The 14307-nt window shown below is 46.9% G+C and overlaps 1 protein-coding gene across 3 annotated transcripts in view; it reads right to left on the bottom strand.

The window, feature by feature from the left end:
• NAV2 (neuron navigator 2) overlaps positions 1–14307 on the bottom strand; it is a 394949-nt gene that overhangs the window by 264696 nt on the left and 115946 nt on the right. For all 3 annotated transcript variants that reach the window (XM_044919653.1, XM_044919654.1, XM_044919651.1), the window contains exon 2: positions 7969–8086. In XM_044919653.1, the coding sequence (XP_044775588.1) occupies positions 7969–8086 (118 nt within the window). The remainder of the gene's footprint in view (positions 1–7968; positions 8087–14307) is intronic.

A 14307-nucleotide genomic window follows, 5' to 3' on the forward strand; every position in this document is an offset into this window, starting at 1 on the left:
AGTCTAATCTACACCCTTAGAATTTGCCCAGAGTAATAGATACTCAGCCTTATGCCCCACCTTGGAAGATGTCAATATTCAGAGATCCAACTCTTAAGAACACTAGGATAGACATTTTAGGAAGCCTTTCAACCTGCTTCCCTTACTCCCAAAAGAGGTGCCAGAGAGCCTTTAAAAAGCACATAAGAAATCCCCGTGGATGAGATGACCCATGGATATTTGTTCTTTAGTTCACTAGAAAATACCAGAATTATAATCAGCCAGAATAGACCACTAGCATGTAAACTCCAGAACAAACTTTATCACTTGTTCTTTCCTACTGTAACCCCAGAGCTGAGGATAGTGCCTGAAACACAGTAGCCCCTCAAATATTTGTTGAGAGGAACTAAGGAATGAGTATCCTGAACATTTCAAAGAACCAAGGTTTTATGCCTATTTTGAGGCAGTTGTCCTTTCACTTGTCAATATAGACATACTGAAGATGGAAAAAAAAAAAAAAAAGATCCTTGAAAAATGGCACTTCTTCAACAAGGGAAATGATGTCAGGCCTGCACTCGGGCCTTGGGTTTTGATATACAACACTGGAGAATAAGTATGTGGGCTTTTGAGAATACAGGCCACTCAAGGTATCCTCCAACTGGATACTCATGATGGCCAAAGTCGTAAGTCATTAGATTCCAATCGATACCCAATGCAGCATGAGGTCACTAGTGCTCATTAAAGTGAAGGATGGATAACTGTGATCCTAAGAAATCATTTTAAAGATTCTTTACATACCATCTGGATAAAAAAAAAAACAAAACAACAACCAAAAAACCCAAAGGGTTTATCTCTCTACTTCCTTTTCATGGTCAGTCACCAAACCACAGTCAGGTACTGCCTGAATTCAAGTATCACGGCTCCCATAAGCTTCTTGCCATTTTACAACATTCGAAATAAACCAATGGAGTGGAGCCTATGGATGATGACTCTAAAGATATATGGGAAGAGATAAATCAAATGCCGAAACCCAAACTCAAATGCTTAATAAAAATGCAAAACAAATCTTGAGCCTCCAAGTTTCCAATTTCATGTAATTTAAATACTTCTCCTTTGCTTAAATTCTCAAGAACTTCTATGGCTGTCATAAATACTTAGAGCAGTAACAGCGGCTCTGATTCTGCTGATAAGAAGGAAGAAGAGCTTGGTCTTCTGAGCTGAATTTATTAACTTGTGGTAGGGGGTCTTTGGCTGCAAACCAAAAGCAGATAACCGAAAAAGCAAAGGCATTTGTCCCCAAAGTCCTCAACTATGATTAAAACTGGCATCCCTAAGTGCCCGTGCTAATTTATTTATTCCAGCATGTTCAAGACATTCTCAGCAGTAACCTGCCCGCACACGAGGTGACAAGTTAGTAATTGGAAAGCTTTTTAAGTAAGAAGAGTGGCACCAAGCTCCTTGCTTTCCAAAGGACTTCTTTTAAAGGGCGGAGAGCATTTCAGCAGCCCATGCATCTCTGCATAGGGCAGCTGGTAGCCCTGCCAAAGGGAAGAGAGAGAAACTGGCTGCCCAGAAAGGCAGAGGACTTACCCAAAGACACACAACGGTAGTAGGTCATCAATGGAAAGAGGGCTGAATTCCTGGTTATGCTCAGAGGCAGCCCAATGGCAGTGGAAAAGGCGCTGCTATCGGCTCTCTTCACCTCTAACGGGAAAGCTCTTACCCTGTCCTCTGTCCTTGCTTCCTCCTTCTCTCCAATCCTCTTTCTTTCATCCTGTTTCCCTCCTTCTCTCTATTCTTTCCTCCCTGCCTCCCACCCCTTCTCTCCTTCCAACCCCTTCTGGCATTCTCCCTGAGTGACAGCAATGTAAGCAGAAGGAGGGAGGCCTGTCTCTCCCTCTTGATTCATGCTGTTTATCCTGGCCTCATAAACCTTTCTAATAGCTCATGGCGATGGCACCGTGATGGGCTGGCAGGCAACTGCCAGCTTTGGGCAGCTCATGACTTAAGAAGATAATCACACTAATAAGAGGCTGAATGGAGACTGGACCCTCGGTCACGAAAGGCAGCAGCAAAAGGTCCACTTCCGCCCAACAGGCAGAAGGCGATGGAAGAAAAGTGTGGGCCCCAAATCATCCCACTATCTGAGAAGCCCAGCTCCTGGGGTAGACACACGGACTCTAGAATTGATCTCTCTGGGGTAGGTGAAGACTCTGGAACCAGTGTCTGCGCATAACACTTAAGGCTTTCCTTCAAGCCACACTTCTGATCATGGCACTCCCCAATGTGAAAAATCAACTCTTCAACCACTAGCCCAGAATTCATTGCCCTGCGCCTGGTAGCCTCAGGCCTGGTAGCCCTGCCTTATTTTGCCTTGTTGCCCCTCTCGCTCTTACCCTCCAAGCCTCTCTGCACACTATTTCCTCTGTCAGGAATGTCCTTCTGACTGCTTCACCTAGACAACTCTATGTTTGAGATCTTGGCTTAAAGGTAAATTCCTCAAGGAACCCTTCCTTGATTCCACCCCCTACCCCCATCATGGGTCAGGTCTCACAACACCAGTGGTCTTCAATCATTATGTACTATACTTCTCCCAGGCCTCCCAGGCGTTGTTCCCCAAAGGGACAATCTCCCTGACTCCAAGTTTCAATAGGCCTTCATTTGGGGGTGTTCTTTTCTCTAACTACTTTGAAATAACTTCAGATGGGGGGTACCTGGCTCAGTCAGTTGGGCATCTGACTCTTGATTTTGGCTCGGGTCATGATCACAGGGTCGTGAGATTGAGCCCCGTGTCAGGCTCCATGCTAAGCGCGGAGTCTGCTTGAGATTCTATCTGTCCCTCTGCCCCTCTCCCTGCTCACGCTCTCTAAAAGTAAATAAATAAAATCCTTGAAAAAGAAAGAAAGAAAAGAAAGAAAGAAAGGAAAGAAAGGAAAGAAAGGAAAGAAAGAAAGAAAGAAAGAAAGACCGAACGAACTTCAAATGGACAGAAAAGTCACCAGAATTCCCACACACCATTCTTTCTCATTTTCTCCACCCTTGTCTCTGTACAGGTATACAGATTTTTTTCCGAATCCTTTTAGTGTGGACTACATAGATTGTTTCCTCTGCCCCTTAGACTTCATATGCATTTACAAAGAACAGGGAGATTATCTCACGGTACAATTATAAAATTCAAAAAACTTAACATTGATATAATCCCAATTTTGGCAATATACTAAAAAATGTCCTTTATGGCATTTTATTCCCCTACATAGGATCCAGTCCAGGATCTTATAGTACATTTGTTGTCACATCTCTTTAATCTCCTTCATTCTGGAACAATTTCTCAGCCTTGGTCTTTCATAGAGCTGACATTTTTGAACAATACAGGCCAGTTTGTTTTTGTTTTTAAATAGAATGTTCCACAATTTGAGTTGGTCTAAGATTCCTTGTGATTAGTTTCAGGTTTTCCATCCCTGCCTGGAATTCAACATAAGTGATGCTATGTTCTTCTCGGGGTATCACATCAGCAAGCACATGATATCCATCTACCCCTTGCCAGTGATCAAATTTTGATCTCTGGTCGTGAAGTAGATTCTCCCCTGTGTGGATACATTTCCCCTTGCAACTAATAAGCAATCAGTGAAGAGACACTCTGAGACCATGCAAATTGCTTGCTCCTCAAACTTTCTCCTCCAGATGTCAGCATCCATTACTTCTTGCCTTAACTAATCTTTACCATCATGGTTGCAACTCACTCTTTATTTGTTTCCCAAAACAGTGGAGTCCTTTCTTCTCCACTGATAGATATATCTATCTGTCAGTGTAGACTCACAGATTCCTATTTTATTCCATAATTATAATCCACTACTGTTCTCAATTTTGAAGCTCTTGTGGTCTCAGATTATGGTCATTCTTTGTAGGCATGGAGGGCGGGTAGGAATAAGCTGCCCATCACAGGAAGTATTTAACAGTCTGTTGACTGTTCTTCATAAAAGAAATTCATGCATCAGGTTGGGGCTTTAGAGGTCCCTTCCAAACCTTGAGACCTGCAACAAGAATCCTGGAAAGGAGGAGAGTGTGACATCCAGTTTAGAGGCATGTTCAGAAAAATAGAAACTGCAGAGAAGGGCACACATCCAGGCCACCTGTGGGAAACAATCCAACCAGGCCTGCAGAAGCAGGAGCTGCAGTGAATCAAAGTCTAATCCCTGATCATCTCGGGTTTTCTTGAACATCATTGCTCGCCAGCCACCATGTTAAATGCTCTATATGAGCCAGAAAGAAAGACAACTCAGACCCAGGCCCAATACAGAAGCCAGTGGAATGATAGAGGAGGGTCCCTCCAGCTCTGTGTGGGGGAGCTAGGAAAGATATGGACTTTTCCAGATGAATGGGGGCTCACCAGCCAAAGAACAACTGCAACACTAAAATTCTGTCCAGCACATGATGGACTCCAATTCTGGGAAAATTTTAGATAGACCAATAGAAACACACATACATATATATGTGTATGTTAAATACATGTACACATATAAATGTACCTTTTTACATTTTATTTTAAAGGACACACATGTGGGAAAAAGCATGGGCTTCAGGGTAAAGCATACAATTGGTCAGTAGTTCGACAGCCCGGTCAGAAACGTTGCTCCCTCTCCCTCACCAAGAGATCTGTATTCACAAGATTCGCTAAGATTAAATGCTCTGAACCGGCTGACAAACAATCTAGAGAAGAAGTCACACAGGACTCCTGCGTGTCACTACCTTTTCAGCTCCTCATTTTCTGGGTCTCTGTTCTCCACAATCAGAGCAGAGGGTGTGAGCCCAGCACAGTCAAGGGCAGAGATAGAGGTGCTAACACCTGGCTTGACTTGTAGAGTCCCCAGCAGGAGCAAGCTTCTCTTGGAGGGCTGAAGGAAGGCAAGTTGGGAGCCTCAGGGGCAGTCAGGCACTGGTACTAACTTGAGGCCCTGCTATCAGTCCAGTAGCTCAGGCCCAGAGAGGCTACTGTCTAGGGAGGTTCATGTCCTCCAAACAGATTCAGGGAAGCGTCCTACTGAGCAAGGATAAAAACTGTACTAGCTTATATTCTGTAGCACTGTGCTTAGTAAATTCATGATATACATGCTACCATTCATCTACTCTGAGCCCATGACAGAATGAATTTATCATGATACACTGTAACGTGGACACCAAGGCCCTGTCACCCTCGTACTCATATCTTTCTAGGAAGTAGCTACCGAGTGTTATCCGAGAACACTTTACTTCCCAAACATAGGTCATGTTTGCTACCTACCTTGCATTTCCTAAGACTGCCACAAAATTCAGAGCGTGCCCATTTTAAAGACAGGGAAACAGAGGCAGCAGAGGAAAGGGACTCTGAGGTCCCACGGTTGGGAGCAATGAAGCTGGGATGAGAGCAAGGCCTCTCGGTTCCATCCTTTCCCACTTGCTCTCTTGCTCCCAGTGCTGAGAGCTGAGAAGGTCCTGGTAGAACTACTACACAGCCCCAAGATTCAGCCATAGTGGCGCCTCATGTGACCCAGCTGATGGAGAGGTCAAAACTCAGCTCAAGTGCAAGTGCTCTCTTCTGTGAAGACCTCAGCAAGAAGATGCTACTCCTTCTTCCAAGGTTACAGGCCTTGCACAACTGTCTCTTTATTCCTAGCTTGGAGCACAATGCTGGCACACAGTCAGCGCTCAGCAAATGCTTACTGAACTGAAGTGAATGGAGCCAGATCCTTGCACTGGGTTTCGTGTCTCTGGATTGACAGGGGGCATAATAGAGCAGGGCAAAGAACAGAGGTTTTAGAAGCAAACTAACCCAAACTAGAATCCCCTCCAGACTAGTTGTGTGATATTGAGCTACTGAGGACACACTGAGCCTCAGTTTCTGCAGGTGTAAAATGGGGCCAATATCCCCTACTTCATAAGGATGTTGAGGAAATGGAGAGAAATTCGTAAGATTGGCAGCAGTGACAAAGAGCAAGAGGAAGAGAAATCGGTTCCAGTCCAAGATGACTACATAGGCGGAAGGAAGGGGCAGAGGGTGGAGTAGGCAAAATGGGGGAAGGGGAGTGGGAGACATGGGCTTCTAGTTACAGAATGAATCAGTCACAAGCATAGGGAATTTAGTCAATGGGACTGTAAGAGTGTTGCATGGTGACAGATGGAGGCTACCTCTACAGTGAGCACAGCATAATGTATAGAGTTGTTGAGTCACTATGTTGTACACCTGAAACTAATGTAACATTGGGTGTCAACCATACTCAGAAAAGTTTGAGAAAAAAAGTGGGAGGAGGAAGGGGATGAAAGGGAAGAAGCGTAGCAGACAGACTTCTAGGTCACCCCCAATGATATTCCCGCTTACTTCAAACCCTTGAACAATCCCCTCCCGTGGGGTGTGACAGAACCTAGGATTTGCTTCTAACCAACAATACAAGGCAAAGGTGATGGGATGTCACTCCCACAATCATGTTACATTGCAGAAGATTATAACTTGCTAGCCAAGTTGCTCTAGAAACTTTCTCCCTTGCTGGCATTGAAGAAATCAATCCAAGCAACCACGCTGGGAGACCCACATGGCAAGGAACGGAGAGGGGCTTCTAAGAGCGAAGCCCTCCAGCCAACAGTCAGTGAGAAATCAGGACTCACCTCTTCTACCTGCAAGGAAATGAATCTGCCAACACCAAGTGAACCTGGCCCCCTCCCCAGTCAAGCCTCCACATGAGGACTCAGCCTGGGCCAACATCTTGACTGCAGCCCTGCAGAGACACCAGCTAAGTCGGGCCTGCACTTCCCACACCCAGAAACCATGAGATAATACACACATGGCAATGTGTTACACAGCGGTAGACAACCAACACACGGCAGGAAGAAAGAAGGAGTGGAAGAAGGGGAACCAGCGCAAGCCAGTCTTAAGAAATCAATCTTAGGGGGCGCCTGGGTGGCTCAGTTGGTTGGGCGACTGCCTTTGGCTCAGGTCATGATCCCAGGGTCCTGTGATTGAGCCCCGCATCGGGCTCCCTGCTTAGCGGGAGGCCTGCTTCTCCCTCTCCCACTCCGCCTACTTGTGTTCCTTCTCTCGCTGTCTATCAAATAAATAAAAAATTCTAAAAAATAAAAAAAAAAATCAATCTTAGGATAGCAGGGGTGCTTGTAACTGAGTGGCAGCATCAGTCCAAAAGTTCCCAGCTAAGGCCAGCTTGCCTGTGTTTTCAGGTACAATCTCCGCAGATGTGAGCGGAACTACGACTATTCTTTTATAGCCACTCTTCTCAGACTTGAAAGATAAGCAACTTTCCCACAACAATGCACACCCAAGGGGCTTCTGTCCTTATGCCTTTTCCTTTGGCGTGAGGCAGCCACCGAAGCACAATCAGCCTAACGGCATAACTGACCTCCTGCCTCCTCAGCCCGAGTTCTCAGGCAGGGCTGCGGGGGGCACTTCCGGTCAGCCTTGAGGCTCAAGGCAGAGCTGTGCCCACCTGCCTTCCCGGGATGAACCCGCTCTTCCTGGCACGCAGCCCCAGCTCCCTTCCCCTAGTATTAAAACCAGAACCAACCCTCCGCACAGCTTGATCCTTTGCCTTCTCAGACCCAATTAGAGTTGGCAGGACTAAACCAGTCTTGTGGTACCTTTTGTTTGTTTGTTTTTGGTAAATATTTCCAAAGTAATCCACAAAAAAAGTACCATCAGAGGGGTTGGGGGGCGGCAAGAACCAGAAATACAGGGGGCAAGAAAGGGGCAGAGAGCCCTCCTCAGACCACCAGGACCCCCTCCAGCCCTCCTTCTCTGAGCATCAAGCGGGTCATCATAGCAGGAAAATCAAGCTGGTACCCATGCTTCCCCAAGCACGACACATTTATCAAGTGAATTGTTCACACGTGCGACAGAAACACTGTATTCTTCTGGGAGATTTTGGTGTTCTGTGCCCCTTGTCCAGCTCATCCCCTTCCGGGTCTGCACTGTGAGTCCTCAATCCCCAACATAAAACCCACTCTTACCCACAACCTGGATAATCTGAGCCAGGAGGACGCCGTCTGTCACATCTTGCTGGAGGTCCTTGATGAGACGTTTGTGGCCCGATTTGGCTAAATAGTGATTGGCCCAGTCCGTATAGATCTGCAAAAAAGCAAAGAGGCAACTTGAGGAACCTACTCAGACCCCGTCCCCGAGTCGGAGGCAGCTGCTGGGGCCTGCGTAGCAGCCACCGTCCCCGCCAGCGCGCCATCCTGGGCCAGCCGCAGCCATTAACATGCAGAGCCTTGTGCGGAGAGGCCTTTCAGCTACCCAGAGTGGGGCTTTTGCCTATTGAGAGATCTGCCATGGAGGCGCGGGGAAAAGCTAAAGAAAGCTTCAAAGCATGCAAAGGCCTGAATGGGACGGGGACACAGAACTAAACAGTCTGCTCCAGACGGCTTTGAGAGGCGGTGGCTCTAAATGCAAGAGAAGCCTCCCCCTACCCCGCCGCCGCCACCCCACCCCTTCCCATCTTTTTTCTCTTTATTGAGAAAACGTATGGGGAGGTTACCACCCAACAGGCATCTTTTAATGGGCCATTTCAGGGTAAGGAGGGCTATTGAGTTAGCGAAGCTCTCAGGAGCCTGGGTCCCTTGTAAAGAAGCCAAGTACGCCAACACAGAGCCCTTCAATTACTCGTGGGTGAGTGGCGTTATTGACCACCTTGCAATCAGCTCAAATGTAATTGGTTTAATTTAAAAGCCTCATTTCCACTGTTGGGATTCTGTGACTAATAATAATTTTAAAAACCCAGCAAATTCCAACATATTTAAATACAGCATTGGTGCGCACAGCAGCCGAAAGGCAGGGGCTGGGTCACCCATGGGATCAGGAAAACAGACCCCCCCCCCCGCCCGCTCTTCTCTGTCCCCACAAGAGAATCTTTTCTTTCAAAACAGACCTATAAGCACAAGAAAATTCACCTGAAAACATTCTCCCTAACTGAAATAAGCCAAATAACAAAAAAAAATTAGAAACCTCACCAATTTTGAGTGCTAGGTTCCACGACAGATTTGCGAGTCTGTGGAGGGACATGCAGACCCCATATATCGGCACCTTTCTCCCCCCTACAGTGATATGAACAAGTGATGGCTCAAAGAGAATAGTCCACCTCGACTGGTCCATATATTAGTAGCAACAAGTTCATATACTAAGTCATATGAGGTCTCCAGCTGGTGTGCTCTGAGATCTTGTGTGTGACTCCCAGAGCAGTGGGAGCCCTACCCTCACCCCGGGTCTCCTCCACTCTGTGCTTCCAACAGGCCCAGAGTAATCTCACACAATGGGGCACTGCCCCTCGAGGCTCACAGAATGGGGACAGCAGGCCAGGTCCTGGACTCACAAAGTAGGACCCTTCTGGGACGCTGCACCCCTGGCTATGCCACCTGGGATGGTGAGAGCCCCCTCCCAAGATGGGGGGAGGTAGAGCTGCACTTCCTACTTCATCAAGAGCTGGGAACAGACACCCCCATCTCCTCCCAGTCCCAACCTCGAATCTTGGTCTCCCGCTGCAGAGACCCACAGCTGAAGAGGGACACCGCAGGATAGGGCTATTCCACACTGCGCTCCAAGGTATCTAATCCTTAAATCCATGTTACTTGCCTCCCTAGGATTCCCAAGCATAATCATTTCCAATTTTGTAAGCACTGAGAAAGCTAAGGAAGTGGGGCACCATCTTGGTCATTAAATGGCCAATCCTAAATGCTAAGGATCATTATATTAATGTTAAGAGGGAGAAAAAAAACATTAAAAGGAAAAAAGGCAGACCTGAGTTCAAGCCCCCGTTCTGCAGTTTCCATAGGGTAGGGATTTGGATCTGTTTTGAAGGTGCCCACAGCATTAGCATATTAGTTCTCGATATGTATCTGTGGGTGAATGGATGCAGGACTTCAGGCAAGCTATTTAACGTCACTGAGGCTAGTTTTTCTTATCTGTGAAACGGGATCAATACCATCTACTTGTCAGTTTTATGAGGACTGAGTGATAAGACATTTGAAAAAAGAGGGGGCACCTGGGTGGCTTAGTCAGTTGAGTGCCTGACCTGATTTCGGCTCAGGTCATGATCTCAGGGTTGTGGGATTGAGCCCCAGGTCAGGCTCCGTGCTCAGTCTGCTTGTCCCTCTCCCTCTGCTCCTTTCCCCCCAAATAAATAAATAAAATCGTTAAAAAAATGGAAAAAAAGGGCCTTAGGCAGAGTAGGAACTTAATAAATAACCAACATATACTGCCGCCTACATGCCAGACACTGGTATAAACATTTTGTACATATTTGTTTATTTAATCCACATTCCATGAGGTAGATATTATTATCTGTCTATTTTTTCAGAGGAGAAATTTTGAAATGTAGAGAGGTAAAGTAGTAACTTGTCCAAGGCCATAAGTAAGTGGCAGAGCCAGGATTTGAACCCATTTGGGCTCTAGAATCCCTTAGACATTCTACCATGCTGCTTCTCTGAATACAAATACAAGTTATTCAAATCATTTCCCTCCTCCATGATACCCTCCAATGGATTCTAGGCTCATTCTTCTACTCAGTTATGTTCTCACTGAAAGATTTTAAAAATAAATAAAAACCCCAAACCTAGTTCTATCCCTTGCTGTCTGAATGCCCTTGGGCAAGTTACTCAACTTTTGCGGGCTTCAATTTATTCAGCTGTAAAATGGGCATAAGGCCTACTTCAGAAGGTGGTCGTGAAGACTCAGTGAAGCCCCTGGCCTGACCCACAATGGGGCTCAGGAAGTGGGGGCAGTGGAGTGGGATGGTAAAGAGGGGAGCTCTGGAATCAACACACTTGCTTTAAATCTTAGCTGCCACGATGCCAATTACCTCTGTACCCTTCGACCTGGCATCCTTGTTTATAAGATGGGGATAATACTACCTACATCATCAGACTATTATGAAGATGAAATGAGCTCATATATATAGAAGGACACAGAAGCAGCCACCATGCTTAGTCTTCCTGGAGCAGAGCTCTAATCCTATCACCTACTCAAAAAATCATCAACGGCACCACACTTGCCATTGAATTAAAGTCAGACTTTTTACACTGCTATTCAAGGCAGTCTGATCCACCCACTCTTCCCCAGACCCTGTCCAACCCTTGTGGGGGAGGCAGTGTATGTGGAAGTTAAGAGGATGGGCTTTGGAAATGACCAAGTCAAGTTGGCCCTTGGCTCTGGGCAAGTGAATTTCTATGAACATTTCTGTATCTCAGTTTTACCTTCCATAAAATGGTGATTATACCAAATGTCTTAGAAAACAGCCTGGTAGTCCATGACCCAGGCCAAACCCAGCTGACCATATGTTTTTGTAAACAAAGTTCTACTGGAACACAGCCACACTCACTTGTCATCTTTAGCTGCTCTCCTGCCACAGTGGCATGGTTGAGTAGTTGTGACAGAGACCTTTTGGCTCACAAAGCTTCAAGTACTTACCATCCAGCTCTTTGAGAAAAGATTGGCCAGTCTATTATAAGGACTGAATGAGATAATAGGCCTACCGTGCCAAAGGCTCAGTAGTAATAATTATGATCACCTTCAGGAAAAACTCAACCTCACACTTCCCCATCTCTGAATTCATGCCACCGTGTCTGCCTGAGAACCTCCACCTGGGGTCACCCAGCAAGGCTCAGTTCCTAGGTCAGTCCCTCCAAGAAGTCACTCTGGATTTCCCAGCTGCATCCCGAGCTGCACATGATGCTGAGATTGTAGATAACGGTGTAAGTGGCACCACCTTCCCACCCTTCCCACCAGATGTGGGCAGAGACCAAGTCCCGCCCATCTCTGCTGCTCAGTAGTACCTCCCAAGGTGGGGACACACAGCAGTTGGTAAGTATGTGGTTGCCAGGTTGAGCTGAACAGAGAGAAAGCGGGCAAACCTCTGGGAAACTGATTACAGTTGAGATAAATAAGAATGTAGGCTCTCAGCAAATCCTCAAACCAGAATCTCAAATCTCTTTATTGATTCAAAGAGGAAGGGACAGAGAAAATAAATCACTCCATGGCTCAAGCTCATTAATCAGGACCCATCCAACAATTAATTATCTGGAGTTTCCCCCCGTCACCGCCCCCCCCTCCCAGCTCTCAACTTTTTAACGAAGTCACAAGAAAACACATTTATTGTAAGAATCCGTTTTCAGGGGCCATGCTAAGCCTGGACATAAGTCAGCCCCATCTCTCTCACTTACTCCTTCAGTAGCTCATGCAGTAAGTGCCATTCTTTCAAGGGGTACCCTTGGAAAATCAACTCACAATATCTGCAGTCAAAGGCTCCATTGTATTTGGCAACTCGCAAAAATGCCGCAGTGTGTGTTTCAAAGATACCAAGCAAGGGCTAAAGCATGCAGAGCTTCCTGTCCAAGCTTCGGGGTCCCAGAATCAACCGCTCTTCCAGAGCCTCATGGTCCCCACAGTTCTAGACTCTGGGGTCTGCTGATCCTCCTACCCTGGAGCCCACTGATCCTTGTTCTGTGAACTTCTAGTAGCAACGGACAAGAACAAGAACCCCATAGTAGGAAAGAATACAAGCACTGTTCCCACCTCCAGCTCCAAACCCAATCATTCCAGAGCAAAGCTCTAGAACAACTTCCCACTAGTGTGTGAGGTTTCCTTCATCTATCGGATTCCTTCATCTATCTGCCTCCCTCCCCACCCCCTCTAACAGGGGAATCAGTGCTCCAGAAGCCCTCGGTGAGGGAGAGAAGCTGCTGTCAAAGGCTTGAAGAGATAAAAGGGGGAAGGAAGGCGATGACAGCTGAGGAGTGAATTCGGTTTGATTCACTTATTACCCCTGACAGAATTTCAAGGACTGCGTCATTTGTTTGCTTATAACTGCACATCATTCCGTATCACAGAGGCTGCAATCAAAGAGGGAAAATTTTGACAGATCAATTGAAGTAAGAAACCTGATTATTAGTTGTAACAAGAAAACCGATAATAATTGCACTCTGCTAAAGCAACGGGGAGAAGAATGTTGCTAAATTTACACTGCAATTAACCCTCAAGGAAGGGGTGGGGGTAGCATTCTAAAAAACCCAAGAACAATTTCACAAAGCGACTGCGCCGAAAGTTGGTGCCATTCACAACTCGGCCATAAATCCAGACCCATATGCCAGACAGCCGGATGGATCCCAAAGGCAGTGGATGGCCTGAGGATAGCCTTTCCAGGAGAAAGAGAATAAAATAGATCTCTTAGAAGGAAGTGCCAGTGTGGAGATTAAAGTAAACCTGTCATGTAGCCTCGGAGGTGCTTTGCATCAATCCGTTGTAAAGGAAATGCTACCGTTTGGCCTCCGTTCAAGAGGTGTGGCTCCAGGCTTCGGCCATGACATCAACCAGTATTCCCACGACTAGGCGGTATGTGGTTCAATGGCTTAGTTCCGATGGCTCTGAAGTCTAAAACTGATACTGCCACAACATATGGAGTGTTCACCCAGTACCCGAACGCCGCAAAGAACGGTTATTCAATTACTAACAATTTTTTAGAAAATCAAAATGCACCATCTGTTCTCAAGGGCAAAGCTGGACGCACATTCACTGCTGCATGTCCAGCATCTTGCAGGGAGCATGGCACCTACCTCAGCAGCTTCAGGTCCACATAACCTTTTAACCGCAGGGGATGAGTGAGGGGCATCAAAGTGGCTGCTGGCTTTTTCTCCCACTCCCCTCTCTCAACGGAGACCGCCGCCTTGTTAAAACCACTGCGAAGCAACCACTCAAATAGGGGAAATGGTGTCCCTGACACACTGGAGAAAGAGGTGGAGCACAGAGAGCTCAATCCTTTTTTTTCTCTAGAGATTTATTTATTTATTTATTTGACAGAGAGAGACACAGCGAGAGAGGGAACACAAGTAGGGGGAGTGGGAGAGGGAGAAGCAGGCTCACTGCCGAGCAGGGAGCCCAATGCGGGGCTCGATCCCAGGACCTGGGATCATGACCTGAGCCGAAGGCAGACGCTTAACGACTGAGCCTCCCAGGCGCCCTGAGAACTCAATCTTTTGCTCAAGATCACACAGCACGGCAGGGGCTGGGCTGGGCCGCGACACCAGCCCCGCTCCCTGGTTTCTGTGGAGAAGAGTCCAGTTCTGCTCAGCATCCTCAGTGCTCACGACATGCCCACCCTGAAGGGCAAGGACTCTCCTTCCACCCTCATCCTTGCCATCTGGTGCATTACTCAGGTCATTTGTGGTTTTTCCATCAACCGCAGTAATCACAAGGGCAGCGTGTCTGTAGTCTCCTAAGCTGGCATGGACCAGGGCAGAGATCTGGCTCTGCCTCTTACCATCTGGGTGGCCTTGGTGAGTCATGCCCCCACTGAGCATCTA

This window comes from Neomonachus schauinslandi, chromosome 11, assembly GCF_002201575.2.
Source record: "Neomonachus schauinslandi chromosome 11, ASM220157v2, whole genome shotgun sequence".
Taxonomy (NCBI): domain Eukaryota; kingdom Metazoa; phylum Chordata; class Mammalia; order Carnivora; family Phocidae; genus Neomonachus; species Neomonachus schauinslandi.